Source organism: Melospiza georgiana, chromosome 6 (genome assembly GCF_028018845.1).
Source record: "Melospiza georgiana isolate bMelGeo1 chromosome 6, bMelGeo1.pri, whole genome shotgun sequence".
NCBI classification, from domain to species: Eukaryota; Metazoa; Chordata; class Aves; order Passeriformes; family Passerellidae; genus Melospiza; species Melospiza georgiana.
Window position 1 is genome coordinate 41,710,311 of NC_080435.1, and position 26,096 is coordinate 41,736,406.

At 42.4% G+C, this 26,096-nt stretch overlaps 1 protein-coding gene across 5 annotated transcripts in view; it reads left to right on the forward strand.

Annotated features, from left to right (window-relative positions):
• Positions 1–5,492: 5,492 nt before the first annotated feature.
• GPATCH2L (G-patch domain containing 2 like) overlaps positions 5,493–26,096 on the forward strand; it is a 43,556-nt gene continuing 22,952 nt past the window's right edge. Inside the window, exons 1-9 of one of the 5 annotated variants that reach the window (XM_058025728.1) lie at positions 5,509–5,548; positions 6,013–6,332; positions 6,438–7,108; positions 13,313–13,377; positions 16,703–16,879; positions 17,256–17,335; positions 19,424–19,491; positions 20,311–20,350; positions 22,501–22,586. In XM_058025728.1, the coding sequence (XP_057881711.1) occupies positions 6,450–7,108; positions 13,313–13,377; positions 16,703–16,879; positions 17,256–17,335; positions 19,424–19,491; positions 20,311–20,350; positions 22,501–22,586 (1,175 nt within the window). In that variant the 5' untranslated portion in view covers positions 5,509–5,548; positions 6,013–6,332; positions 6,438–6,449. Of the gene's footprint in view, positions 5,549–6,012; positions 6,333–6,437; positions 7,109–13,312; positions 13,378–16,702; positions 16,880–17,255; positions 17,336–19,423; positions 19,492–20,310; positions 20,351–22,500; positions 22,587–26,096 lie in introns of all 5 variants that reach the window. The other 4 variants (XM_058025730.1, XM_058025729.1, XM_058025731.1 and 1 more) reach the window with 4 other exon arrangements.

The following is a 26,096-nucleotide window of genomic DNA, read 5'->3' on the forward strand; positions in this document are numbered from 1 at the left end:
GTTGTTGTACAGTGTGAAAAACTCTTCCTTTTGCTGGGTACAAGTAAAGTCTTTTGGCCTCATGTAGAGGTGCTGTGGGAAAACAATAAAACCAAAAATGCAGACCACATTTAATGGAACTAAGCTGACTCACTGCAAGATCAAAATACAACTTTTGCAGACAAGCCAGGCCCACTTTCTATATTACTTCATGTTCATAACTAGAAAGTTCTTTCAGACATCTCTGTGGAGTGTATTAGGGACACTGGAAATTAAATACAGGCATGTCAAAGGATGTTAGAACACAGGTCATCCCTAATCATCAGGACTATCAGGAAGCCTTAAAGTCCACATTAAATGGATACCAAAGATGCTGGCAGCGTAAATGTAGGCCTGAGTTTCACTGCACCCTCAAAGACACTTGGGAACCAGAACATATTAGGAGAATACCACCTCATGCTTGTAGAACAATAATCAGAAATAAACTGACTCTATCTGTTCCACAACTTCAGTTGGGCTTTTGGCCCGACATCGGCCAAGAATCCTGATGTTGGGCCAAAAGCAAGAGCTTTGACTGTAGAGAAGAAAGTATTTATGGCTGTGGTCTGTAAAAGAATGCAAACTGGATATTTGCCCTGCAAATAACACCAAAAAGAGAAAACATTTTTTTCTCTACTGTCTCTCTCCACTTCTGTCCTGACTCCCTCAGCAGCTTGGTTTCTCACTCCCTTGTTTTCTGACTCCCTCAGCACCATTCCCAGTGCTGCCAAACAACTCCCTCAGATCAGCACACAGTGATATTGGTGGTGTTGGGGTAACCTGTGTCACAGGAGCATGTGGTGACTCATTTTTCCACGCCCATAGGAGTCATAAATTTGAATTGTTACTGGCTTCTTTGGCAACACCCATGGAATGATATGGGAATGTGAAGCTAGGATATGACCCACTCTGTAAGGGAAGGACACAGAGCTGTCTCTGCAATTGACTGATTTACTTGAGCTTCTGCAGTGAAGTTCCTGGGTTCTCTGCATGTGGTTTGTTCCCTTCCCTCAGTGTTTCTCACTGTTGCCAAATTGATAATCCTCAGTGACATGGTGGAGCCACCTATCCTAGTGACATTGGAATTCTTCCCCTTTTTCATCATATTTGGTAGTACTAAAATATTCTTAATTGATAGTGGCTTGCCCAGTTACTCAGAAAGAGCTACCATGAGGTCCACTATTAAAGCTATCACTAGATCAGTTTGCATGGCCTTCACTAGCAGGAGTTTGAATGAACCCAGTGGTATGAAACACCAGGAAAAGAAGCTGAGCTCTGTCAGTGTGTTTGGATTGTCCTCCCTAGCTATGTTCTTGGGGCATATTCAGTGATTGTTGCCTTACACACATAGCCAGAGCCTCCATGACAGCCTCCTCCCCCTCCTTGCCATTTTCACCCAGCTTTTGACACTGGGCTGTCCATGCTGAGCCAGCCTGGCATCACCTCACACAAATGTTGGTGGACTGGCACCTCCAGATGGGAGCAATCCAAGGCAGACTGTATCAGCTCCTAGGGAGAAGTTCCTAGAAGGGTCTTGACATGTGCAGAGCCTCCCAGATACCATTTCTGTCACTTTCCGGTGCTGTTTTAACTTGGACTTGGGAAAATGTGCTTTGAAGGCATCTGAGGGAGTGTTCTTCCAAGACAAGTAGACAGTGCTGGTTAGTCACACCAAGATGCTGGTGAGTGTTTGATGCACAGAGAAGGTCTCTCCCTCTGGCCAAGGTACACCTATTTCTGGTAAGGACTGGATCTCTGAGAGTGGGTACATCCCAGCACACCCACACAGCTGGACCAAACTGACAGCCCAAGATTTTCCAGAGGGCAACTTGCAACTCGACACCCAAAGTCTTCAGAAACTCTTTCCAGGTGGTGGAGCAGTAAGGAAGCATGGCAGTACAGCCTTGTCCACCGTGCACTTCTCCCTCCCTCGCTCCCTCCCTCCCTTTCAGCCCTGTCCTTTCTCAATACCCAGGAAAGATTAACTCCTCTTCGCACACCAGAGAAAGTTATTATCATTAATGAAGAATTAAAAGAGAGTGATTAATAAAGGGCCCTTATCTGGCCATGAGGAGGAGGCTGGACAATGGAAGGAAGATGGAGAAAATGAAAAACAATAAATATGAAGCGTAAAAGGAGGCGAGCACTGCTCCCACTTGTTAGATCGCAGCTGCATCTCCTGAGGGGGGAAGGCTCCAAATTGCTAATTACTGCCTCTGAAAAGACCTCGCTCTGATATGTTTTCTGCTGAAAGGTTCCCATTAATGAAGCAGCGATGATGCCGTTTCCCTTTGACTTGCCTTCAATTCCCTCCCTGAGCTTCCTCCCAAGCCGGGAACAATGAGGCCCTGGGAGCAGGCGGCTCCCACAGGCCTCTCGGAGACTAGGCCGGGGGCAGCCGAGTGAGGGGAGCCGAGCCGGCTGTGAAATATGGAGGGGGGAGATAAGGCAAAGACAGAGGAAAGAGGCTCACTCCCAGGAGCCCAGGGAAAATTTGCAGTTATTATGAAGGAGATGAGACAGATTAAAAGCCCTTGTGTTCTGCGCTGCCCTTTTATTTAGTGGCTTCATCTCTGAGATGAAAGAAGTTGGAAATGACTTTCTCTGCATTTTGCTGCAAGAAGCTTCACGGCACATTTTTTGACTTTATTCCTCCCTTTGTCTCTTGTCCCCTTTCTGTCTCTCTTTTTCCTTTTAACCCCTGGAAGGTTTTGCTGTGAAATGTCGTGGGACGAGGCAGAGCATTTGCTGGGGTAGAGCAATGACCCTGCTGCTCTCCCCATCCTACTGGGCTGAACAGCTCCTGCTGCCCAGCAAGGAGGAAGCTGGGCCAAGGTGCTGCCACGACAAGCAGAGAGCATCCAGCCAAGCTTCCTCTCCTGCTTGCCTCAGAAACGTCCCTCACCACTAACACACCCTCTCCTGCCTCCAGGCCCAGCAGCAGTTCAGCACAGGTGACCGCAGCCTCTGAGCAGGAAAAAAAAACACCCTTACAAAGCCCAGTGATGGATCCATGTGGGGTAAGAGTGCTGAACATTTTGTATCCCTGGAGCATTTAATGAACAAAACTAGTGCTGACAAGTTGGGACAGTTCCCATTCAAGCAACTTACAAAGTGCACAGAGAGTAAACAATTTGCCAGGGATGTGGGATGAAGTTCAATGCAGACAAGGATTCAAAATTAACTTTTGCTGACCTATGTCAGGGTGAATCTTGTAAGACTGCACAGAAATACCATAAACTGCTCAAAACCAGATTATCCCAACTGCCTCATTATATTTCTTGAACTCCTATTCCAAATTATAATCCTCATTATATTTCTTGAACTTCTATTCCAAATTTTTTTCCACATCAGTGCTCCTTTGTGGTACCCATTTAGTTCTTGGGACCCTTGCAATTGCAAGAGATTTTTCATCCTGTCTCTTGCTTTTGCCCTATCTCTCTCACAGAAAACTGACCCCATGTGCCAGTATGTTGTCTTTACTCAGGCCAAATGCTGGCAATATCTGCAGAAATTTGGGTTTGAGTGTTGAATGTGGAAAAAAATAATGGACAAGTGAATTAAAATTTATACCAGTTGAAAAACATTTTGTTGACCTACAGAGAACAGAGAACTAGTTGGGAAATGAGGGGAAAATAAGAGAAATTAGAATGGGCATCTGCTGCCATCTCCCCAGGACATCTGAATACAGGATTTCTTGTACACAATTGTTTGTCTGGTTTGTTATCCTGCCTGGAACAGCAGCCAGTATTGAGTGCTTGAAATGAAGGGGTAAGAAGCTCTGAAGTGATGTTTACAGAATAACCTTCCCATCAGGGGAGTTTCTCTCTAACCCAGACATTTTGTAGCTGTTTTATATCCTGAAGCATGAAAAAGGATTGCAGCGGTGAAACAGGATTAGATTTTAGGAGGGATTTTCTCTCAGATCTGAGAGTAAAAAGAAAACCCCTGTATTGGAAATAGGAAACTGGCCGGGAAAACAAAATGCTGCTACCAAGTAAGGTGAGTTACTGCCCCAGAAAGGGTTAAAAAACCAAAAGGACACAATTTTACAGGCAAATTTGTGCACATAAAGTAACTTTAATCAAGTCAGCTATTGGAAATGGGATAAAACAAAATCTACCTATTGGCTGCTTTTCTTTTTTTTTTATATTTATTTTCCAAGGAAATAATAGAGAACTACAAGGAAATGAAAATGTTAACATGACAGCTCAGACTGGCACGAAGGACTGGTTAGATAAACAGCAGGAAGAAAGTTCAGCAAAGCTAAATGAAGCTTGTCCTATTGGGGTGTAGGAATCAATGGCAAACCCAAGGATTCAGTTCTTTTTGAAGTATCTTGACAAACTAGGGAGGGTGCCAGAGGACTGAGGAAGAACAAACACAGCACCAGTCTTTTGTGGTGGGAGTAGGGAGGCAGCAGTGGTCTTGGCAAATATCACCCTTTCAGAATAACTTCTGTTCCTGGCAACGTGATGGAATAAACAGAAAAGGGGGGAAAAGTAAGAATACAAAAGATAAAGAGATCTGTGAGCAATAGGCAGTAGTATATATTTCCAGAGAATAAATCACATCTAAATAAATCTGATTATTTTGATTTAATTTACAAAATTAGTGAAGAGAATAACTCAAACATAATATAGATATGGACTCTGGCAAAACTTTCAATATGCTGCACTGTAAAACATTACATGAAAAACGAACCACTATTGGCTTGAATGTGAGTGCAGCTATGTCAGTTAAGAAAACCCCAAACACCCTTCTGGGGAAAAAAACCCCAAAACCAATCAGAAAAACGAAAACCAAACAAAAACCCACTCTCAACCTCCATCCAAAACCAAACAAAAACAAACGAACAAAACCCCCAAACAAACAAACAAACAAAAACAACAAACTCCAAAAACCACCCAAACAAAAAATCCAGCAAAAAAATTCCCGAAAATAAACCAAAACAAAACGACGATGAAAAAAACCCACTCCAAACCGCTGAAGAAGCATCATGAAAGCTGAGAAATAAACAGAATGTTATTCAAAACTGGATGGTGGCAGGTTCACACCTAGCTTTATTCCGATGGCTGCTGGTGATGTGTAAGCTGGCACGATGGGAAAAGAGATGCAAGCCTTAAGGAGAGGGGAGCAGCACTGTGAAGTCTAATTTAGGATGCACACAACTAGCGTGGCAGAAACGAAACGGAGGAGTTTGAGTACCAAGTTTATTTACTGTCCATTACAAATAAAATACGACAACCAAGCAGCTAAAGGTTACGCATAGGCAAGGGCTGCCCGCTGGCAGGTGACGGCTCTGCAATGGCTCCACGGGCGGCACCAGCCAGGCGCCAGCGCACAGAGGAGCACGGCTGCCGGCAGCGGGCCGCGCTCGGGGGCGGGCCGGGCGGCGGGGCGGCGCTGGCCCGGCCGGGCCGTCAGGGCTCGGCGGCGGCCCCGCCCGCGGGCGGGGCGGGCGGAGGAAGTGGCCCGGGCAGGCCGGAAGCGGCGCTGACGAGGGGCTGGCGGAGCGGGGCGCTGGCCGGTGAGCGGGGTCGCGGGCAGGTCCGGCAGGAGGCTGCGCGTCCAGGGCGGTGGGGGCAGTTTTCCCGGCCTTTCCCGGTGAAGCTGGGGCGTGTCGGGCAGAAGCAGCGGCGTCTCCGTAGAGAAGGGAGCCAGTGCGGCCGGGTCGCTGAGGAATAAGGGAGGCGGCCTGCGGCAGTGTGTAGTTCACCGGGCTGGAGGTGCGGGTGTTTCTGAGCCCGGTGGGAAGAGAATGCATAGGGAGAGGGGTGTTGTGAGATGAGGGTGTTGTGAGATTTCGCCAGGACTTTAGGATTGGCACACTGACAGCCCTGAGGTGTAGGGGTGGTATTTTCTGGCAGTAGGAGTTGGGGCTTGGTCTCATACACCCTGTTCTAAGGAGCCCAGCGTCCCGTGCGCCTTGCTTTACAGCTGAAGTGGTGCTGGCTTGCAAACTACCTGTTTTACCTTCTGTTTTACTCCCAGCTTTGCTGCTTGTGTACTTTTTGGAAGACTCAATCTGTTTGTCAAGCAGGCTGATCCTTCTCTGTTGCTTTACTGATGCCGGTAGCAAAAACTAGTTGCCGGCTTCCATACCCTTTGGGATATGTAATTAAGCATGCTGCTTCAACACAAAAGATGAACCTTAAGGCCTTTTCAGATACAGAGCACTCAACCCAACTGCTGCAGTAGAGAGACATCTGTGCCACCATGACTAGAAGAGGGATTTAACCCTTGCAGAAAGGATTTACCCCTGCCAAGAAGTGGCAGTTGTCCTGCATTGGGTCCTCCCAGGTAACTTCGAAGTAAGTGTCCAACTCCTTTAATGTTACAAAGGGTATAGCATACTACAGTCCAGAGATGTGTTGGTAACAGTATTTATCTTTGGTGCTAATTATTGTCATTTTTAGTAGGCATTGCCAATGGATGAACTGGTGCATGACTTGGCCTCCGCTTTAGAGCAGACTTCAGAGCAGAACAAACTGGATGAGCTATGGGAAGAGATGGCGCTAAGCCCACGGCAGCAGCGGCGTCAGCTTCGCAAGAGAAGGGGTCGTAAGCGACGGTCAGACTTCACACATCAGGCAGAACATGCCTGCTGCTACAGCGAGGCCTCAGAGTCGAGCTTGGACGAAGCTGTCAAGGATTGCCGTGAGGTGCTGACAGCTAATTTCAGTGACTCTGATGACATGGCAGTGGTCAAACGGCATCCAGCTCTTAGTGCCACCCTGAGGAGCAAGCAACACTTGTGGCATGAGTCAGACTCCTTTACAGAGAATGCGCCCTGCCGACCTCTCAGGCGCCGACGGAAAGTCAAACGTGTGACATCAGAGGTGGCTGCCAGTCTTCAGCAAAAGCTCAGGGTGTCAGAGTGGAACTATGAGAGGGGCTGCAGGTTCAAGTCAGCCAAGAAACAGCGTCTTTCACGCTGGAAAGAGAATGCCCCTTGGACATCATCCAGTCATGGCCTTTGCGAGTCAGGAGAGAACAGGCCCTTCCTCAGCAACGGGGGAAGGAAGGAGCGGATGGAGTGTGAAGCCGATGATCAGAAACAGGGTTCAGATGAAAACATGTCGGAATGGTGAGATCTCAGTTTCTTCCCTGTGCTAGTCAGATGGCTGCCTTGCTTGCAGCTGCTTGTAAATGCTGTGCCTTGCTTTTTGAAGTTCTTAAAATTAATCAATGCTGCTCTTTTTGTGAGGATGAGAAATATCTCAGCTGCTTCTAAAATGTAGATTTGTTCAGAGTCTTTCCTGTCAGTATTGTATGATGACCCAGAATGCTTCCTTGAGAAGTTGGCAAGCTGATAGGTTTCTGGCTCCTGTTACACAAAGAGTCCTCTGAAATGTCAGTGGCCTTGCAGCATGCTTGTGGCCAGTGGTTCTGGGAGTAAACCCCAACTGGCACTTGTGTTGCATGATTGGTACAAGCTGATCTCAGTTTCTTATTTTCAGCATTTAAGTAGTGGTAGATTACAGATCAGATCTCCCATCATTACTGCTGGCCCTCTGTGCAGGTGCTGTGTGAACCTCAGTCTAACCTTCCTTGCAATTCTACATTTCTGCTTTTGATCTGATTGTTAAAGCCTAGCCATGGGGAGAATGTGGTGAGAGGATGAAGTTGAGGGCAACTTATGTTACTTACAGGTTAAACACTGTGCATCAGTGGAGTCTGATGTCTTGGTGTCCAGTTTTGGAGAACTTTGATGAATTTATGGCAGAATCACATACAAGGGATTAAAATAAATCATGTAAATGTCGTGGTCTAAATTTGCGTTGCCCTTGGGAATTTTTTTCTCCAACTGTGACTTTTATGCTCTCTGTCTAAGGTTTAGGATCATAAAACTGCTTCTGTCAGAAGAGATTTTTCAGGTTAGAAAAGAGGCAGCTGCTGAGAATTAAATGGAGGAAATTTCTTAATGAATGGCATACAAAAAGCACATGTGATCACTGATTTTCTAATTATCATTGTGTAAGAACAGCAGACATTGAGGAGACATTTAAAACAAACAAAAAGCATTCTTTTTCATGAAACATGAGGTCTGGAATGCTCTACTGCAGGACATTTTAGAGGTCAAAATTTAAATATGTTCAAAAGGGAGATGTGGAGCATAGGCATATCAGGGGCTGTTAAACATTACAGCCCAGATGCAAGATGCCACTCAGGAAGTCCTTAAGCTGCTGACTTCTAAAAGCTAGAGTAACATACAGAGAAGTCTGTGTTTGTCATGTTGTCATGTTCTTTTCTCAAGCACTGTAGTAGTCACTATAAGAGGAGAGTGGATTTGGAAAGTCTAACTCTTTGATACAGTATGATTGTTCATATGTTGAGGTTCAGTTAAGTGTTGTGACAGTCTAGCTCCTGCAGTTTGTCAGAGTGGATAGATGGCACTTCATTATTATGGCTTTGTGGATAATAGCTGGAATTGCAGACTTCTCAGTGCTGTTTTCTGGGACCCTGTGAAAATCTTAGGGGTCCTCACTGTGGTCTGGGAACCACTATTGCATTTTTACTGGGTCAGTTGTGATTTGGAGCATATAACTCTTGCAGAGTGGTCATTTTTTTCTTTTAAGAGTGGCTGTTGTTCCTAAAAAGTGGGTGTGAGATGGGGCTTTACAAGAAACTTGTGGATGGAAACCTTTTGTTGCTAGTTGTTAGAGTAGTTTTATCTTCTTAGAGCTGTTTGCTAGTAGTCCAGGAAAAGAAGTGTGCTAAGCAGCTCCTGAATAGTGCATGTCAGTGGTGATGGACTGAGAGATACCCTTACTAGATGTGGCAGTGATGGACAGTGTTCCTTGAGCTGGTTTTTTAAACACCAGTCAGAGTCTGTTCCATCATGTCAGACTTGAACTTAAACCAGCAGGCTTTCATCCAGCCTTTATTTGTGCCAGCCTTGGAAAGAGTAAATAAAGAGCTATGTCTGGACTGTTACTTGAGGACCATGCTGGGAGATGGCTTTGTTCTGTCTCAGTTGTCCCTTGCTCTCAGACTAATTATTGTGCAAGTATATGCATCAAATGACACTTACCATCTGCTGCCAAATCCTTGGGATTCTCTCTGGAAAGCTAGTGCTTGGAATATTTGACCTCTCCAACACCACATGTGTGATCTGTGCTGTGACTCACTAGGGAGGGCCACAGTTGGAGGGAGTAATATATACAGCCCTCTTCACTGCAGAGTATCCCTCACAGCAGTGAAGGATCATGCTTTGGTCTCTGCTGCTCTAAATATAGCCCTTTGCTGTGAAACTGGCTGTGTCTGCCTCACTCCCACTGTGCTCTAGCTGTTTTTTTCTGGTACAGTGAGGGAAGTACTTTTCACAGATGTATGACAAGGGCATATCCTGAGGAAAGGAGAAGAAAATTGGATGCCTGGGAGAGCAAACGGTGTGGTTGTCATCACATGCTGATGGGATGAAAGGTGACTGATGCTGCTTGTGGGACTTGTAAGCAATCTGTGGTGATCTGGTGATTTACAAAACTTTCATACTGAACTGGTTCCACTACTGTTCACTCCTCTAACAATATGGAACATGACAAAATGAAGTGGGTTTTCAGGCAAACTAAGTTCTGTATTCAGAATGGATTTTTTTTTAATCTTATTTTTCCTCCCCTACACTGACAATTTCTTGGTTTAGGAATGAATCTGTAAATGCTGAAATATCCTGTATTTTCTCTGCTTTCTACAAGGCTTTCTATCCTAAGTCAGGTCAAAGACCTTTTTATTCCATTGATGAACTCCCATTCGCTGAAAAAGTCTTGGATATGGGTTCTTAACAAGGAAAAGGGTTTTTTTCTAGTCTGCTTGTAGGACTATGCCTAGTCCTTTCCTGGAGGAAGATGAGCTGCAGTATTGTGATCCAAGTGTACATATAATGAAATCTTTTGCCAAACACAGCAAAAGATGAACATAAATTCAGAGAAGGATGGATGTGCAGGAACACAGTAAGGAAATTATGGTGGTTCTGAATTGGGTAATGACATGACCCAATGCCTAATCTATAAATAACTGTGGAAACAACAAAAGAAACAAGTTTTAGTTTAAGCAGTCATTTGTGTAAAGGTGACAATTAGCTGCTAAGACTGTTAGAAGTAATATGCCTTTCTGTCCCTAAATGTTTTGAGATTCCCTGCAGCCATAATAAAACAAAGGCAAATTATATATTGAGTGCTGAAGTTTTTTCTCTTTTTGATCTAAACTGAGTGCTTCCAGAATGTTCTGGGTTTGGTTTGAGGGAAGAACAAACCATAGTACAAGAGCTGTCTAAAAATCACTTTGAGTAGTGTGTTTACTTGGGAAAAAGTATGCAGTTGGTCTCATCTGTTTTCAAGAACCAAAACTCTGTGACTTTTTCAAACTTGGGATTCTACTGACCCACCAATGCTGTGAGATTTCACTGGCTTAATGCTGATGTATTGGTTGTGGTTTAACCTGGATAGGCAGCTCAGCTCCATAAAGCCACCTGCTCACTCCCCTGCAGGGATGAGGGAGAAAAATGGAAGACTAAAAGTGAAAAAACTCTTCAGCTTTAGGTAAAGTTGATTTAGTACTTAAAGCAAAAGCTATAGTGTGCAAGCAAAGCAAAATAAGGAATTCACTATTTCCTATCAGCAGGCAGGTGTTCAGCCATCTCCAAGAATGCAGAACTCCATCATTTGTAACATTATTTGGGAAGACAAACACCACAACTCCAAATGTCCCTGGCTTCATTCTTCTTTTTCCCAGGTTTTATTGCTAAGCATGACATTAGATGATGTAGGATATCAGTGTGGTCAGCCAGGGTCAATTGTCCAGCCTGTGTACCTCCCAGCTTCTTGTGCACTCCCAGTCTGCTCACTGGCAGGGCAGTGTGAGAAAGCCCTGGCACTGTGTAAGCACTGCTCAGCAATAACTAAAACATCCCTGTGTTATCAACACTGATCACAAATCCAAAACATAGAACCAAAGTGCTGCTATGAGAAAAATTTAACTCTGTGCAGCCAAAACCATACAATGTTCTGGCCTGAGAATGTGACCATTGCTCATCCTGAATGTGCAGTTAAATTGCTTTATCCTTTGGAAGGGAGCTGCTTTGATGACAGTCTGCAGTTGCATTCATGAGTCTGGCTAAGCTGATGAATTGGAGGCCAGTCTCTCCATAAAAAAAAAAAAAAAAAAAAAAAATTCCTATCTTGGAAGGCAAGTGACAAAGACAGAGTGTTCTGCTTCCCCTCCTTTTCCAGCCCAGCCTGACCTTCTGCAGCCCCTCGGTGCCTCTTGTTTTCTTATTTTTATAGAAAATCAATATCCCTCCTGACACAAACAATAGCTCAGGCAAAAGAATAAATGGGGGAAACCTGAGATCTCTGTCCATCACCTCTCAGTTTAACTCCCCCAAACTATTTAATTATAAGCATGCTTTGCTTCAGGTGTTTGCGACAGTGAAATTGCTAAATGAGGACCATTTTAACCAAAGATTGGGTGATCAATAACCCTCTATAGCAGTAGCTTGTCGGATCAATAGCATTCATTATTTCATGGTTAAGGTAAGTAGCCTCCTTTGCAAGTGGAGGTCATTAATCAGTGCTTACTGGACCTACAGAAAGGCCTGCATAGGAGTCTAGTTCGTGTTCAGCCCTGCAGTGTAAAAGGGGTAGTGAAGAGGGTGAAATCCCTAAAAGTTTGTTCATGTAAAGCACTGGCAGTGATGCTTATCTGTAAGGAACTAAAGAGCTCTCAGTGCAACATGATGCTTATAAAGTAGAGTTAATATGACCTGGATGCTTGTCCGTGCTTTTTCCTTTCTCAGGCACCTTTCCTCTGAGGATGCTAGAAACCTTATGAAGCAGTCACTCGGTCCTCACATCTGCAGCTTATGAAGATTGTTTATCCAAGCTATCAAAAGGGAAAGCAGGCACACTAAGGGATTGGCCCAGGGTCATACAGTCAGGTGGTAGGAGAGCTTGGGATGAAACAATTAATTCGTGGTTCTCAGTCCTTGGCCTTAATTGCTGTGGTGTATATGTGGGAGGATGAATGCATGGCTTGGCTTTGTAATGGATTAATTTGGAATTTGATATTAACTTGCATGCTGTAAGGTGAGCATGCTGTATAGATTGTTCATCTTTTAAGTATAAATGGCCTTTATAAAATGATGAAGTTACAGAATTTTAGATGTCCAACATGATGAGTTGACTTGACTATACTTTAGAGTGTGTTTTCTAAGACCAACAATATGCTCTCAAAATAGAGTTTTATTCTGTGCCTGCAGTTCTTTGGAGTGACGTATTTTGTGATCCCTCATTATTCAGCCTTGTAAATCAGGGGTTTCTGGTATGATCTCTAGTATGATCCAGTTTCCCTGGAAGAGTGGCATCCAGAGATACTTTCAAAGAGCGTTCCCTGATTGGAGACTGATTCTAGTGCTGACTTAACCTGGTGTTCACATCTAAGGTTTTAGTGCTCAGGGAGGAGGCAGTAAGTATTTTCTGCTTGTCCTGGTATCTCTCAGCTAAATCAGAGGAAGTACTGCCTGAAGTGTCTGAGGAATGAGTTCCAGTCAGCATTAAAGCCTTCAGATGCTTGGCTCTGACATGAGCAGGTACTTCTGCTACAAATATTTGTGTAGCTTTGCAAGTCAATTAATAGCTTTCTACATTTTAATTTCTAGCTCTATTCTTTTGTTCAAGAGTTAAATCTTCTCTAACTGCTTCAGGAAATACAAAGCAATGCAAAATGCTATGACAAGGTTGTGTTGATCAAGGTTGATCCAAGCAGGATCAAGTCATGCTGTGCTAAGGTATTTAGCTGGAGATTTGTAAATGTCACAGCTGCTCTTACTCCACATAAAATACAAGTTGGTGGGGGAGGAGGCTGTGTGATAGTGTAACATTTTTGAGGAAAAGGAATCTGAAATAGAAAACTTAGGAGGGTTTTCAGTTAAGTGACCCAAGGACAGTGTTTTTAACTGCACTTAATTTCCTGGTGAGTATTCCACATGATGCCATAGTTAGGTTCTTAATTCTAGTACCTGAGGCAAATGGCATTTTATTAATTACTTCTTGATAACTTAGAACTAAACTAGATACAGGATTCTACTCTTTTTCAAGTGATACAGCATTGATACGTTTTAACAGAAAGAAAGCAGTTATGTTCTGTTCTAGAGCCAGTCATGTATCTGAAATTCAATTTTTGTGAGACATGTAAAACATTTTGGTCTTGGAGAAGCCAGTAAGATGTAGTAGAGTGGTTTTTGTATTGTGCCTGTTGCAACGGTAACCATTTTTTTTCTCTGTTTTTGTTCCAGTGAAACCAGCAGTGTTTGCAGCAGCAGTGATACTGGCCTCTTTACCAATGATGAAGGCCGCCAAGGTAACAGGTGTCCTGTGATTTTCCTCATGTGCTGCTAGGGAGTTCCTTACTTTCTTTACAAGTGCAAAGAAAGATCTATGGTTGAAGGGAGACAGAGCCAGTGGCAGGGAGCAGCTAGAAGTTAACCAATGAGATGAGGGCTACAAATGTTTGATTTTCTTAACACTGCACTTTCTCTGATGAAATACTTTGTGTATCAGATCCATAATATTTGCAATATAAGAAGCTATTGTTGTGGAAAGGCACAGACATGCAAGAGGAATTTGAGAGCTCTTCATAATGAAAAAGCACAGCTTATGATTTGTTTCTGTAGGTGTTTTAATGGTTGTCTACATACCATTAGTGCCTGAAATCTTAGTTGTTTTTCTATGGGCAGGAAGAGAAGATGGGAAAAAAAATTACTTAATGCTGACAAGTTACCTAATAGACTATGCTGAGAAGATGATGGTGATATGTGATAGTTCTCATTTCTTTAAATATGTATTCTTTCCTTGCTCTTGTGGGCATTAGTTGAATGTTGTATTTTCAATGTCTGTTGTAGAAATAGTATCTTAGGAGTTTTGAGTGTGAAGTGCAATCTGGTTTTATTTATCAATCACAGCACAGTTGATGGGGGATAGGGCAGCAGTGTGAAATAGGTTGTAGTAGAAGCACTGGCATTGAGGACTATTACATTTGGAGCACGTGGAATGTGACCCTAGAGACCTGCCATTCTGTGCACTCTGATTCTGTCACATTTCCCAAGCTAAGATTTGGATGAGGTCTCCTCTGGGAATATATGAGTGCTAAAGGAAGTAGCACCAGTCGCTCAGTAGGATATACTGCTTCCACTAGCTTGTTAATGGCCCAGGTACCTGTGTGAAGCAACAGAATGATAGCAAACATGCTTATGTGGTTTCTGATGGTATTTTAGGCTGTAGGACCAGTCTGTGTTCTTAGGGGAGTATAATACTTTGCTTAAGAGTAGGGATTTCAAATACCAGCTTTAACTGTTGCTGAAAAATAACTGTTTCTAGACTCTGGTTCTTCAAAGGCAAGAGAAAAGTAGAATCTTTTGCCCTCTCTTTTTGTTGATAATTGTTCAGGGGGAGCTGAAATTAATGAGCACTTGTATATTAGATGACAAAGCAGAGTGGTGACTGAAGTGTTTTACTTCATCACCTGAGACAGGATTGATGGAGACTGGATAGTGTATATATATATACTTGTCTATATGCTTGCCCTATATACTTGCCCTGATTTTGTACCCTGTTGTAGACATTAACTTTTGGCTGCTGCTGGAAGTAGGGTGCTCAATATACAGGAACATGTAGAAATATGATTTAGATGAATTAATAAAGTCCAATTACAGCCTTCCCTGTCTAGGTAAGAGAAGAGGTTTGGCATCTTTGCCATCAGTCTCTCTCTGTTCGAAGAGTTGATACTGTGATTGCTTTCTGGCCAAGATGTTTTAGATTACAGTTACATTAAAAAAGTTAAAAACATTGTTGCACTTTCAGACTAAATAAAAAATATCTCCTTTTACTTTTTTTCTTAACAATTCTTAGTCATAAAGTAAATAAAAAACCAACAGCTTTCCATGTCAGTAAGATGGAGAGAGCACAAAATTTTTTTTGTCACAGATCATCACCTTATAAATAGTTTTCCAGCACAATTACAGGCTGAATAATGGGAAACCTAATCTGGCAACATTCTTAAATAAATGCAGGGTTTTTCCCTCCTTATTTTGAAGTTGCATCATGTAAAATTTGTGCTATTGCTAATTAAATAAATCATCTTTTCAACTGCACATACCAGCACACTTCTATGAGCAGAGAATGATTCTAGTTCATAATTTGATTGTAAGGTGGGTTTTTTTGGTTTTATATTTGTTACATGCATTGGGATCTCTCGCAGTAAAAATGACTAAATATTAGCATATGATGCTGATGGTTAAAGTTTGTCTTGTGGAAACAGTGGTTTGAGGTAGACAGGGCACTATACCCAAATTTCTAGGAGTAGTTTTGCACAAATTAAGATCTCTTAGGAGAACTATTCAACATTACTTAGTTTTAATTTGCTATGAAGTGGACATGGGATTTTTATACTTTAAGATAAAACTGGTAGGTCAACTTGGTGCATGGCAAAAAAAACAATGTCAGATCTTTGGGATAAAGTGTTCTGGCTGTCTTCCCCGTTGCTGATCAGAGTTGGTTTTGTGTGTTGCTTCTTCTGTTATGTGCAAGATTGCAGCATTCTTATTAGGATGAGTTTTTTTTACTTTCTTGTATTCTTTTTTTTCTTTTTTTCTTTCTTTTTTACTTTTTTTTCCCAGCCAGACGTGTGAGTAGGCGTAATGGACTTCGGTCAGGAATAATGTAAGTCAGTGAGGAAAGGAGAGTTAGTGGGGGTGCTTGAGTTGAGGCTTAGTGGTAGGCAAATGAGAATTTTCCCTAAGGTAGGTGTGTTAGTTTTTTAAGGCAAGATGAAGGACATAGGAATTACATGGGACTATTTGTGAGTTGGGCCACTGAAATGCTACATGTGTCAGGTTCTTTGCTCTCCTTCTGCTTTTTTTTTCGTACGCTGCTCATGTGCTACTGGTCTCAGGGAATTTCTGGCCACATTTACTATGAACAGTGTCTGATGCAGTTCAGTTTTAGATTGCAACTGCATTAACTACAGCAGCCTGACTCCATGGAGACTTCGGTCATGACTTCTGTTGCTGCTGCCTTAGTTTTCCAAAGGGTTTATAGTTCTTAGAGATTCTGAGAAGTTGATTGAGAGCAACTCACAGCATGGTTAGGACTTACACTCAGAGTGACCATTTCTGATAATTACGTGTTTTTGTCTTAGCTGCTGTCTTAGGAGACTAGGGGTCTTTCTCATCAGTATGTTTCTTTTGCTTACTCTGTGAGCCTGGTCTTCTCTTGTGAAATTTCTCCTGTGACAGCCTATAGCATGTGCCAAATGATTGGCCTCTACCAGTGTTGCAGTAATTACTTCAGAGAAAGAGTTCTGCATAAGACATCACACAACATTGAACTAAGGTTGATGAGATGCAGTAGCTACAGAGTGCTAAACCTGCCCTAGGCAGGTCTATAAAGAGGCTTTGTTCTATAGGGAAATTCTGGAGACTGATGAGTTGGATAGTTTAAAGTGTTTAGTGAGGCCCCGTAGTTACTGAGGATCATTGAAGCAGAATACAAATATAAGGCTCTCCAAGAATGAATTCTTAATGAGACTTCAACTGTTTCACATTCAGATATGCCTACTTGTAGTATTTTGAGGAACTGTCCCGGGGTACTTGATGTTATTTGTGGCTAATTCCATCTTATTTCTTTAGGAGATGATGAGCAAAGTGATTGGTTTTATGAAGGAGAGTGTGTTCCAGGATTCACTGTCCCGAACCTTCTTCCCAAGTGGGGAGCGGATCACCGATCTGAAGTGGAGAGGATTGACTCAGGCCTGGACAAGCTCTCTGTTTCCACCTTCCTTTTGCCCTCACAGCCAGCTCAGAGAGGTGAGATCCAAAGGAATTGTATTTGCGAACTTGTGATGTGATGGCAAGAGTAGATTCTTTTCGTAGGTGTTGCATTTAAGCTGGTATTGGTGATCTGATTAGTTTTTTTTTTTTTTTTAAGATCCAGTTAAGAAAAAGCTGCACAATTGGCGAGTTTACTGAAATAGTTGTACCATCTGCCCAGTGGCAGTCTTCCTTTTCTTAAATGTAAGGACTTTATTTGATTTGTGAATAAACTGGCATATCTACATCTTCAAAACTGAAAAACAAGAGACAGAGGATCTGATTTGATTACTGAACTAAGGATTTTCCTGGTGGCTTTGTCAGGAAGAATCTTCTATGTTCATTGCTCAGTTTTTCTGCATTTGGTTTTCAGGATTTCATGCTCGCCTGAATCGTCTTCCAGGAGCTGCTGCCCGTTGTCTCCGTAAAGGTCGGAGGAGGCTGGTTGGCAAGGTATGACCTTTTGAAAGATGATCATTTTGTATTTCAAATTCTGGTCAGCCCTGAAGTACTATTCTAAGATACTACGTAAATTGTTTTATGCAGAATGTGGTCCTGTACATTTTTTGTTTCATGTGTTGTTTGATTTGTTTAACTGCTTTGACTGTCAGAATATGATTGAGTGACTAAGTGGATTTTAAGGCACATTTGGAGTGGCAAAGGCAGCTGATCAACACTGAAAGCGGTATGAGAGGAGGCCTGAAGAAAAATGTCAGGGAGCATAAATATCAAGAAGATTTAGACAGAATGTAGGGGAAAATGATGATGGTATGAGACTTGTGCATGCTCATCTGAGACTACAAGGGCAGAGAGGTGCCTCAAACGTGAAGGAAGGCCAAATTTTATATAGGGAAGAAGACTGATATGAATGGCAGCAAAGGAAGGTGGTTTCAGCAGTTGCATTTTAGTGGGAAGAGGGGAGAGTAAAAAGGTATATGCAGTAAATGCAGACAAAGCTGCCCAAAGCTGTTGAGTAGTTTTAATATACTAGGGCATACACCAAACAACATATCAGTCCTTTTTCTAATAGAACAAACAATACTTTGCAGATGTCTGCCTACTTTGCGGATGTCTGTGTAAAAGAGAGGGGTACACCTGGTTGGGTCTGCATCATGGAATATTGAGCACTGCTGTTTGTTATAAAAGATGGTTCTGAGAAGGAAGGTGTTGGCTGTGTTTGGCTTTTCTTTTTATTGTGATGTGCTCTGTGCTTTTGAGAACATTGGCATAAGCTCTGAGCTGGCTGCTGTAGTCTGCTAACAAGGTGTGTTAGGGGGGCCTGGAGTCTAGAGGAGTGCGACAGCTGCCTTCTGTTCAGTCATACTTGAAAGATCCTTGTCTGCCCCTTCTTTCTTCCACTCACCTTGCTTAATTGTAACCGGCATTCAAAATCTGAATCCTCAGCTGGCAAGAAACTGACTTTACACAGGGTTCCCGAGGCCACCTGCAAGTGACTGGGCCTGGCGGCACACCTCTAATGATCCAAATGAGAAGGATAATATTTACTTGTTTAATTCATCTTCATCACCTTAAAGGGATCTTTGTCATTTGCAATGGAGGTCACTGCTCCCCCTTCCCCATCTCTCTTGAAATTGTAATCATAAATAATGAGTTTCATTCAGAGCTCCCCGGCAGCGAGCTGCTAATTACCAAAAGTATGGCTTGTAATTTACACAGTAATAAACTGTAAATTTAAACATTATAGCACTTTAGGTTAATAATTTTCCTGCTGTAGCAAATAGCCCATCTTTCACCCCTGCTGCTACAGCTGCCCCCAAACTTTGAGTGTGTTTTGCCTATATACCTGGCACAAACAAACCTTACCTGGGGACGACTTTTGCCCTCATCTTCAGCCCCTTGCTGAAAAGCATACTTCTTTCTTGGAGGCAGTTGCTATGCAGATGTGAACAGCTGGTGCTTCAGGCTGTGCATGTACGTGTATGCCAGCATTGAGCACATACACAGGGCAGCATCTTGCAGGAAGCAATAAGCTCCCTCAGCAAGTCCTTTCTCCTAGGACCTGCCTTTCTTCAGTTGCTGGAGGTCCTGCTGCTGAACTGCTGTTTTCAAAAATGGTAAAAGCATTCTGCTTTTACTCCTTAATTTATTAATTGCTGGTTGGTGAATGTCCACTGTTAATAGAACATTGTAGTGTCCTATCTCAGCCTGTTTCTAGCCCAACTGACCCCAGTAACATGGAAAGAAGCATTTCCCAGCCGTCTCCCCCACTCTCATGCATCCTTTTGCTGCATACTTTGCTCTAGTTCAGTTTGTGGTGTGCCTCTCTGCAAGCAAATATCATCACTAAAAATGAAAAAACAAGTCTCATAAATAAAATTGAATTATTTTCTGCTATTCTAATTAGTTAAATCATCTCAGGTGAAGTTCTAAAAGGAAGGAGTAAACATGTTTAGCTGAGAGTGGGCTGGTAAGGAAAGGATGTGACCCAGGGGAGTAATATCTGTTTTTGCTGGCAGCAGCAAGCTATTTTCTGCTCACTGTGTGAGGGTTTGCAACCTTTTGCCTGTCTTTGTGTTTCAGGAGACCTCCATGAGCACTCTGGGCACCGAGAGGCTAAGTCACATTGTTAGTGATCCACGCCAGAAAGAGTAAGGCCCTTAACTGTTGTTGTGTAGAACTTTGGGAAGGGAAGAAGAGCTACAGGATCCTCTTCCCTTTCAGGGGGTGAAGAACATGAAGAGCTGGGTGGACAATTAAGCATAACCTGTGGAATGGGAGACAGTATTCTACTGATATTTGCTCTGTTTTCTTACGTGTAATTGCTGACTTCCCCTTTGTTATATGTATATGTTTGTATAAGGCTGCCCCAGTGTGTGGATGCTACTCAAATGCTCGTTTTTTACAGTCAGCTTTTTTTTTTATTCTCCCTTATAGTGTGCCATTGCAGTAATTGCAGATCTTTTGGACATTAAGAGAAGACTGAGCCCCATATGTTCATTTTTTTAAATGCTTCTTTGTGGAGCTGTACTATGGGTGCATACCCAGACTGCAGAAATGATGCTGACAAGGCAGCTGTGAAATTACTTCTTCTTTCTTTGGTGTTATGTCTCCTTCCACAATTAGTGCATTTAAATTGTAGTCAGCAGTGGAAATAGTCTTGGTGTTTATCCTTTGGCATCTCCCTAATGCTGTTCTGGGGAATGGGTAGGTAAGGATGGCACGTCTTGACTGTAGTGCCGTGGGTCCAGCCTTCACCAGCTGTTAATACCTTATTTTTTTCCTTGGATATGAAATTCATTGTTTTTAATATGACTCCTGATGATGTTTAATCTTTTTCCTTCTCTCTCCATCTTTGTTCTTCCTTTCCCCTTCTTTTCTTATCCCAAACCCTCCCAAATCCCTTTTCCCCTCCATGTTCATTCCTTGGCATTTTGCCCACCTGTCCTTGAAACTCTGCCTCCTTCCAGTTTTTGGTTATCATCCATGGGGAAGAGAGACCGCAACCAGGTAAGGACACTCTGCTTTTCCTTTTTTATTTTCTTGGTTCCCTCCTCTCTAGGAAGGACACAGTGCTGGCTTCTGATTTCTCACACACTGTGGCCTGTGTACTTGAGGTAAGGCAGTCCTGTCCCTTCTCGTTTTGTTAACTGATGTCTTCTGGACTTTGAACACAACCCATTTCCTGGGCGTTGTATTGACTATTTAAACTGAATAGCCCAGTTTATACTTTTAATTATCTCCCTGTTTCAGGTTAGTGTTTGCCATCCTTTCTGGCAGTGAGTGGGAGGGAAGATGCCTCTTGACAGGAGGAGCTTAGGCCTCTGAAAATTCCCTAAGAATTGGAACCTTATTCTCTTTTTAAATGTTTTGTTTTGTCTTGTTTGGCTCAGGCTTCTACCTGAGAGTCTCATCCACAGAGAAGGGAAAAAATGGTGAGCTTAAATTTTGTAGCTAAATAGCTGTAAAATGTAGTTAAATAGCAGGAAAATGTAAGAGGTGATAAGCAAGAGAAATAGGCATTCTTGTAACTGAAACTCTTGTGTGTGCACTTTGATATTCTCCAGTAAGTCTTTCTCAGCTTCAGTGGTAGGAGATTTTTTTTTACTTTTAAGATATAAAAGCTCAGGTTCTTGATAACAAAGAGCAAAAAAAACATTCTTCCATTTGAGCAGTCATATTGTAGCAGTGCTCTTGGCCATGCACACTCCTTTCTATTCCTATATGAGTTGTTTTATGGTTGGTGAGCAGTAGGACTGATTTTTTTTCCCTTTCAGGTGACTAAAAATGCAAATATGGCAAGAAATAATTTTCAAACCTTTGTGCAATTGCATGTTTTCCATTAGTGAGAACATTTTACAGATTGCTTTCATATTGTTGTAATTATACTCTTATCTAAAGATAAGAGTAACTACATAAGCTTTAAAATGACCAAAAGTAACTTTTGTTTTTCTTAAATGAACTTGAATGAGCCATTCCAGTAACAGAGGATTCCTGGTGATTCTCCCTGCTGTGCAGTTGCAGTGTTACTGACAGCAAACAAGCAGTCCCAGTTCAGGAGGAGCTCCCTGTTAGCAGCAGCTTTGTGGTGCATCTTCTTTCTCAGGAAGGTGGAGGGTAAAGGCCTAGTACTGAGTTCTGAAGTTGCAGACAGCTTGTATGAGGAGTCCAGCTATAGGTGTGGATTGTTCCTTTTTCCTTAATTAAAAATGCATCAGTAATGCTAGTAATACAAGAAAGCTGTTCTGGAGATTGGTGTAGCACTTTGCAAAGCAGATGGAAATTAATTTTGTGTGTGAGGTGTGAATTATAAATAAAGAGGAAATAATAAATGGAAATATAAAGCAGGTACCTCAGAGAGACTACCGGTCTAAAGCTTCTGTTTACATATTGAGTAAAGTTTGTTCCATGCATTGATTGACCAGATTATTCCATTTCTGTCCTGACCATTAAAAATCCTGACCACGGCATTTTGTACAAGCTGTCCTGCACAGGTTTGATGCCCTCAAGATTTGTCTAGTGTATGTCTAATGGAGTAGCTTAGAGTAGCCTGACCATGCATTGTTTCAAAAATTTGTTTTAAGCAGTTTACAAAGACAGCTTGTGAGGTTGGAGGAGAGTGAACGAGCAACTCACTTGCCATGGAATGAATGGGTGCTCATTGTGACCTTAACCTGGTGGACCTGAGTCTTCTAGAGGTCTGTTTCAGTGATACATACAACCCCTGGGGATACAGGAACTGCTCTGTGCTTGCACAATTCATAACAGTGACTTTTTTCTGTGCAATGTGAAGGCAGACAAGAGGCTGTCTGAAAGAGAAGCAGATTTTTTTTCTCACGGTGTGCAGCAATAGAGCACTTACGTTCTTAATCAACCAGCATTTTTAATAATGCAAGCTGGAAGAGGAGTGTGCTGAGGCTGTCTGTTGTGAGAAGGTGGTTATGAGATTTGCTGTTTCACCTTTTGTGCTAGCCTTTTGTCTGAACTGTGAGTCTGTTCTCATCTAGTCTTACCTGTTGAGGTGCCAGAAAGGTCTCCTTCTACTATGTGGACAGCTGAAAGTCTCCTTATACTTTGTGAACAGAACAGATATGAGGAACTTTATCTGGACACTTATTTCTTTTAATGCTTTGCTTAAATAAAATCTCTTGACTTTCCAGTTCAATCCATTATCTCCTCTCTACTCTCTGGATGTGCTTGCTGATGCTTCCCACCGAAGATGCTCACCAGCACACTGCACTGCCAGGTAACTCCCTTGCTCTGCTTTCTTGGGCTTGTCTCACTTCCCTCTCCTGGATGTCTTCAGTAGTACTGTGTGATCTGAACAGGAATGGACCTTTAACTTAATACACTTTTCCCTGGGAAGTCCAGGTCCAAACTTAGCACAAAATGTAGCAATGCACTTTATTTGAGAATTTCAATGAACTAAGTGCTTACAGTATATGAAACAGTGTATGACAGACAGGCAGAACATACTGTTCCTTTAGAAATAACTGCAGTGTGTTTTGAAATGTGCCATGAGTTGCTGTAAGTCTGTTATATAGGTACAAATGGTCATAGTATCATTGCCCACTATTAAAATTGGAACAAGATGAGAGGGAAAATGCTGACAAACTGGTGTAGGTGACATGCTGAAGCATTTTGCTATCCTAGGTGTCTAAAACAGACCCTCTGAGCAGATTAAGAACTCACCTGAGGTGACCTCTAAAGCTTGATACCTCTCTGTGGCAATAGCTGAAATTTAGATCTGGTTTGGCCAGATTATATGAGTCTGCATGGTTTGGGTTAATATACTGTTCAGGCACCTTCTGCTGACTAATCTTAAATTAAATTCAAGTGTTGGCCTTAGAGGTGACTCCTGGTTTTGTGCTGCAGGTGACTGTCTAAAGGTAAGGTGCCCTTGAGCTCTTTTTCCTGTGCAAGTAGAGAAGGCCTTGCTTTGGACACAATTCTGCTTATGTACTTGTACCAGGGGCCCAATCTGAAAGAAATGTCTGGACTTTCAGCTTCATGGCTTTCTTTCCCTTGTTAATTAGCAAATAGAGCATGAAAAATGTACTAAGGTTGTATGTGTCTGAACAGAAGCTTGGCACCCACCCAGCAAAGCCTCTCTTCCACTGGCTTCTGCAGGGAATTCTGCGATGTCGCACCATGACCTCATGCTGCTGTAGCCAGCATGTTAAAGCTGGAAAAGGGGAGGGAGGAAGAAATCAGCTCTTAAATGTTCAACTGGACGAGAATGAAAGGAATTCAGAAGATTGTGCATCAGCAAATTGATTTCTTTCTGTGCTTTTGCCCCACTCTGGGGATGTTTTCTGCCTGGGAAGCAAGAAGATTGAATGGTCTCTTAATTTTCAGCTAGGATAGCCTTTCTTTTGTCTCCAGTGTTTTAATTGGTGCTTTATAGAAGTTTGTCTTCCAGAAAGGTGAGCTGGACAAATCCTGCTTGCAAATTCAAACTGGGCAAAATTTCTACCTCTGTGATGGTCAGTGAAGGCCCTTTCCAAAGCCAAGCTCTTTGTAAGGGATTTCTAAACCTTGAGGGATTGTGTTTGCTAGGTTTTTCTGCGTGTATAGCGTAGGTAACCTGTTAATATATATGCTTGGTTCCCTCCTTTAATGAACAGATGGCTGGTGTCCTGACAAACATAATCACTGATGAATTGTTACTGAGTTGACAGAGAAATTGTGCCATCCCAGATGCAATCGTGTTTTTAAATGCCTGGAATTTGAGAAAGTAGTTCCTATTTTAGTGTGAGATGTACTCAAGAACCTTTATAGGAGAAAGAAATGTGAAACAAATGAATGTGTTTTGTGGCCCCACGTATGTGGCAAGGATTGAACGCTTTAGTACAAGGAACTTCCTTTATGTAAAGATGCTGCTAAGGGCACAGAAGGAGATTGTTCCTTCAGAGAAACATCTTAATAGTAGTTCTTCTTTAGCTTTACATGCCAAGCATACATGTTAGTAGTTCATTTTCTTACAGGAGGTTCAGCTGATCTCTCTAAGTCTGATAAGCTATTGCCCCAGTTAACATCTGCTTTTGCCATGTTTGGAATCAATTTCAGTAGTTTGTGCTTCAGGAAGCTTCTGACAGCTTGCACCTCATCCTGGAGAAATTCTGCTCTGAAACTTGTTAGAACGGGATGTGCATGTGTGTGGGAAGCAAATTCTCTCAAATAATATGAAACATATTGGAAAAGAAATGGTCTTGATGTTGTGGCCATCCAGTCTCTTCAACCTGATGCCTGCTATGCCATGCAAAATCCCCTTTCACTGCTTGGTTTTTGCTATGACAGAGTGTGTCCAGTGGAGTATATTTAGAATGGAGTCTTTTCTCTGCTATGGAGCTGTTTTCTTTGTCTCACTGGTAGATTTTGGTGCAGTTTATCTGGAAGACTGGTAACCCAGTATTTTTGTTTAAGCAGAGCTGAAGGCCAGAATACTGAGTGCAGCTGAGGATTGTGAAGGAACCTCCTCCTTGACACTGACAAGCCCATGTGGAAGGTTCCTTGGGAAGTCTTATTTGAAAGGCAGTATAAATCATACACTACCTATCTTGATTTATGTCTGTGATGAGAAGAGCTTTCATTCAAAGTGTATGCACAGCACTGGGAATTTCACACCCATCATTAGAAGCAGTTTTGTGTGTGTGGTGACTGTTATCATTAGTGGTATAATTTTATTTTGTGAAGCAAGGAGAGTTTTCTGCTTTCTTGCAGTCTTCCCAAGGGATGGCTGGTGTATTAATTTGCTGTATTGCCTCCTGGCTGTTCCCAGACTGTTTTTCCTCTTCATCATGGAATTTTTAATGGCCCGGCTGCCTCTCGGGAGGCATGCAAGGAAGAGTACCTCAGGGATCTCTTCTTTTTTCACATGCCTATAATTACTCTCCTTTAAGAGCACAAAACGTTTGCTAATCATGTCTTGTCTGTTAAGGTTTCGACTTCATGATGCAGACTGCTAAAAGCAAGCAAGTAGAGACTTACACAGGCAACTCAAGGGATCCTTCCCTCTTTCCCCTCTGCCCGTTTCCCTCTCTGGGAGGAGCGATCTGAGCAGAATTTTGTTGTTGAGCTTCTTCTACTTAAGAGGATTTTGTATAGGCTGAAGCTGAATATTTTATTAGATGTTGGTTATTCAATATTCTGTAGCTGAGAAGATATTGTAGGTTGTTGGTTGATGGAATGCTATTCCTTTGAGGCAGGATAAGAGTTTCAGAAGAGCCTAGAACCGATGTTCCCTTTAATTTGAATAGCAGGCAGAATAAGAGAGAAAGGTAGAAGATAAATTGTCCCTAATGCCATTTATTATTTGCCTAGCCTTGAAAATAGGATTATGAGTGAAAAAAAGCAATTAAATGTTCCCACTGGAGGTCATAGGAAAAGTGGACCTTGGATGGCAGGCAGATGTTGAAGGTGGAGACTTGAAGAATTGTATTAGACCTTTGAACAGCACATATAAAGAAATGCTTTGCATGTACTCTGTTAATACTAACTGTAAATCTAGAATTTAATTTGATTTAGAAGCAAGTCTGTCATCTTGCCTGGAACATGGGATAAAGATGTAAAGGCATGCGTGATCTCCTCATTTACTGCCAGTGGCTCCATACTCTGGGTTTAGTGGTGCTGTTAAATTGAACAGACTTGAATGTCTCAAATTCTAGTTCTGGCTCTAGAAATACTCTTGTGAAAACAAATATTGTTCTGTCACTTCTGTATCTGTACCCAGAGATCTTGATATTTCTGCTTCTTA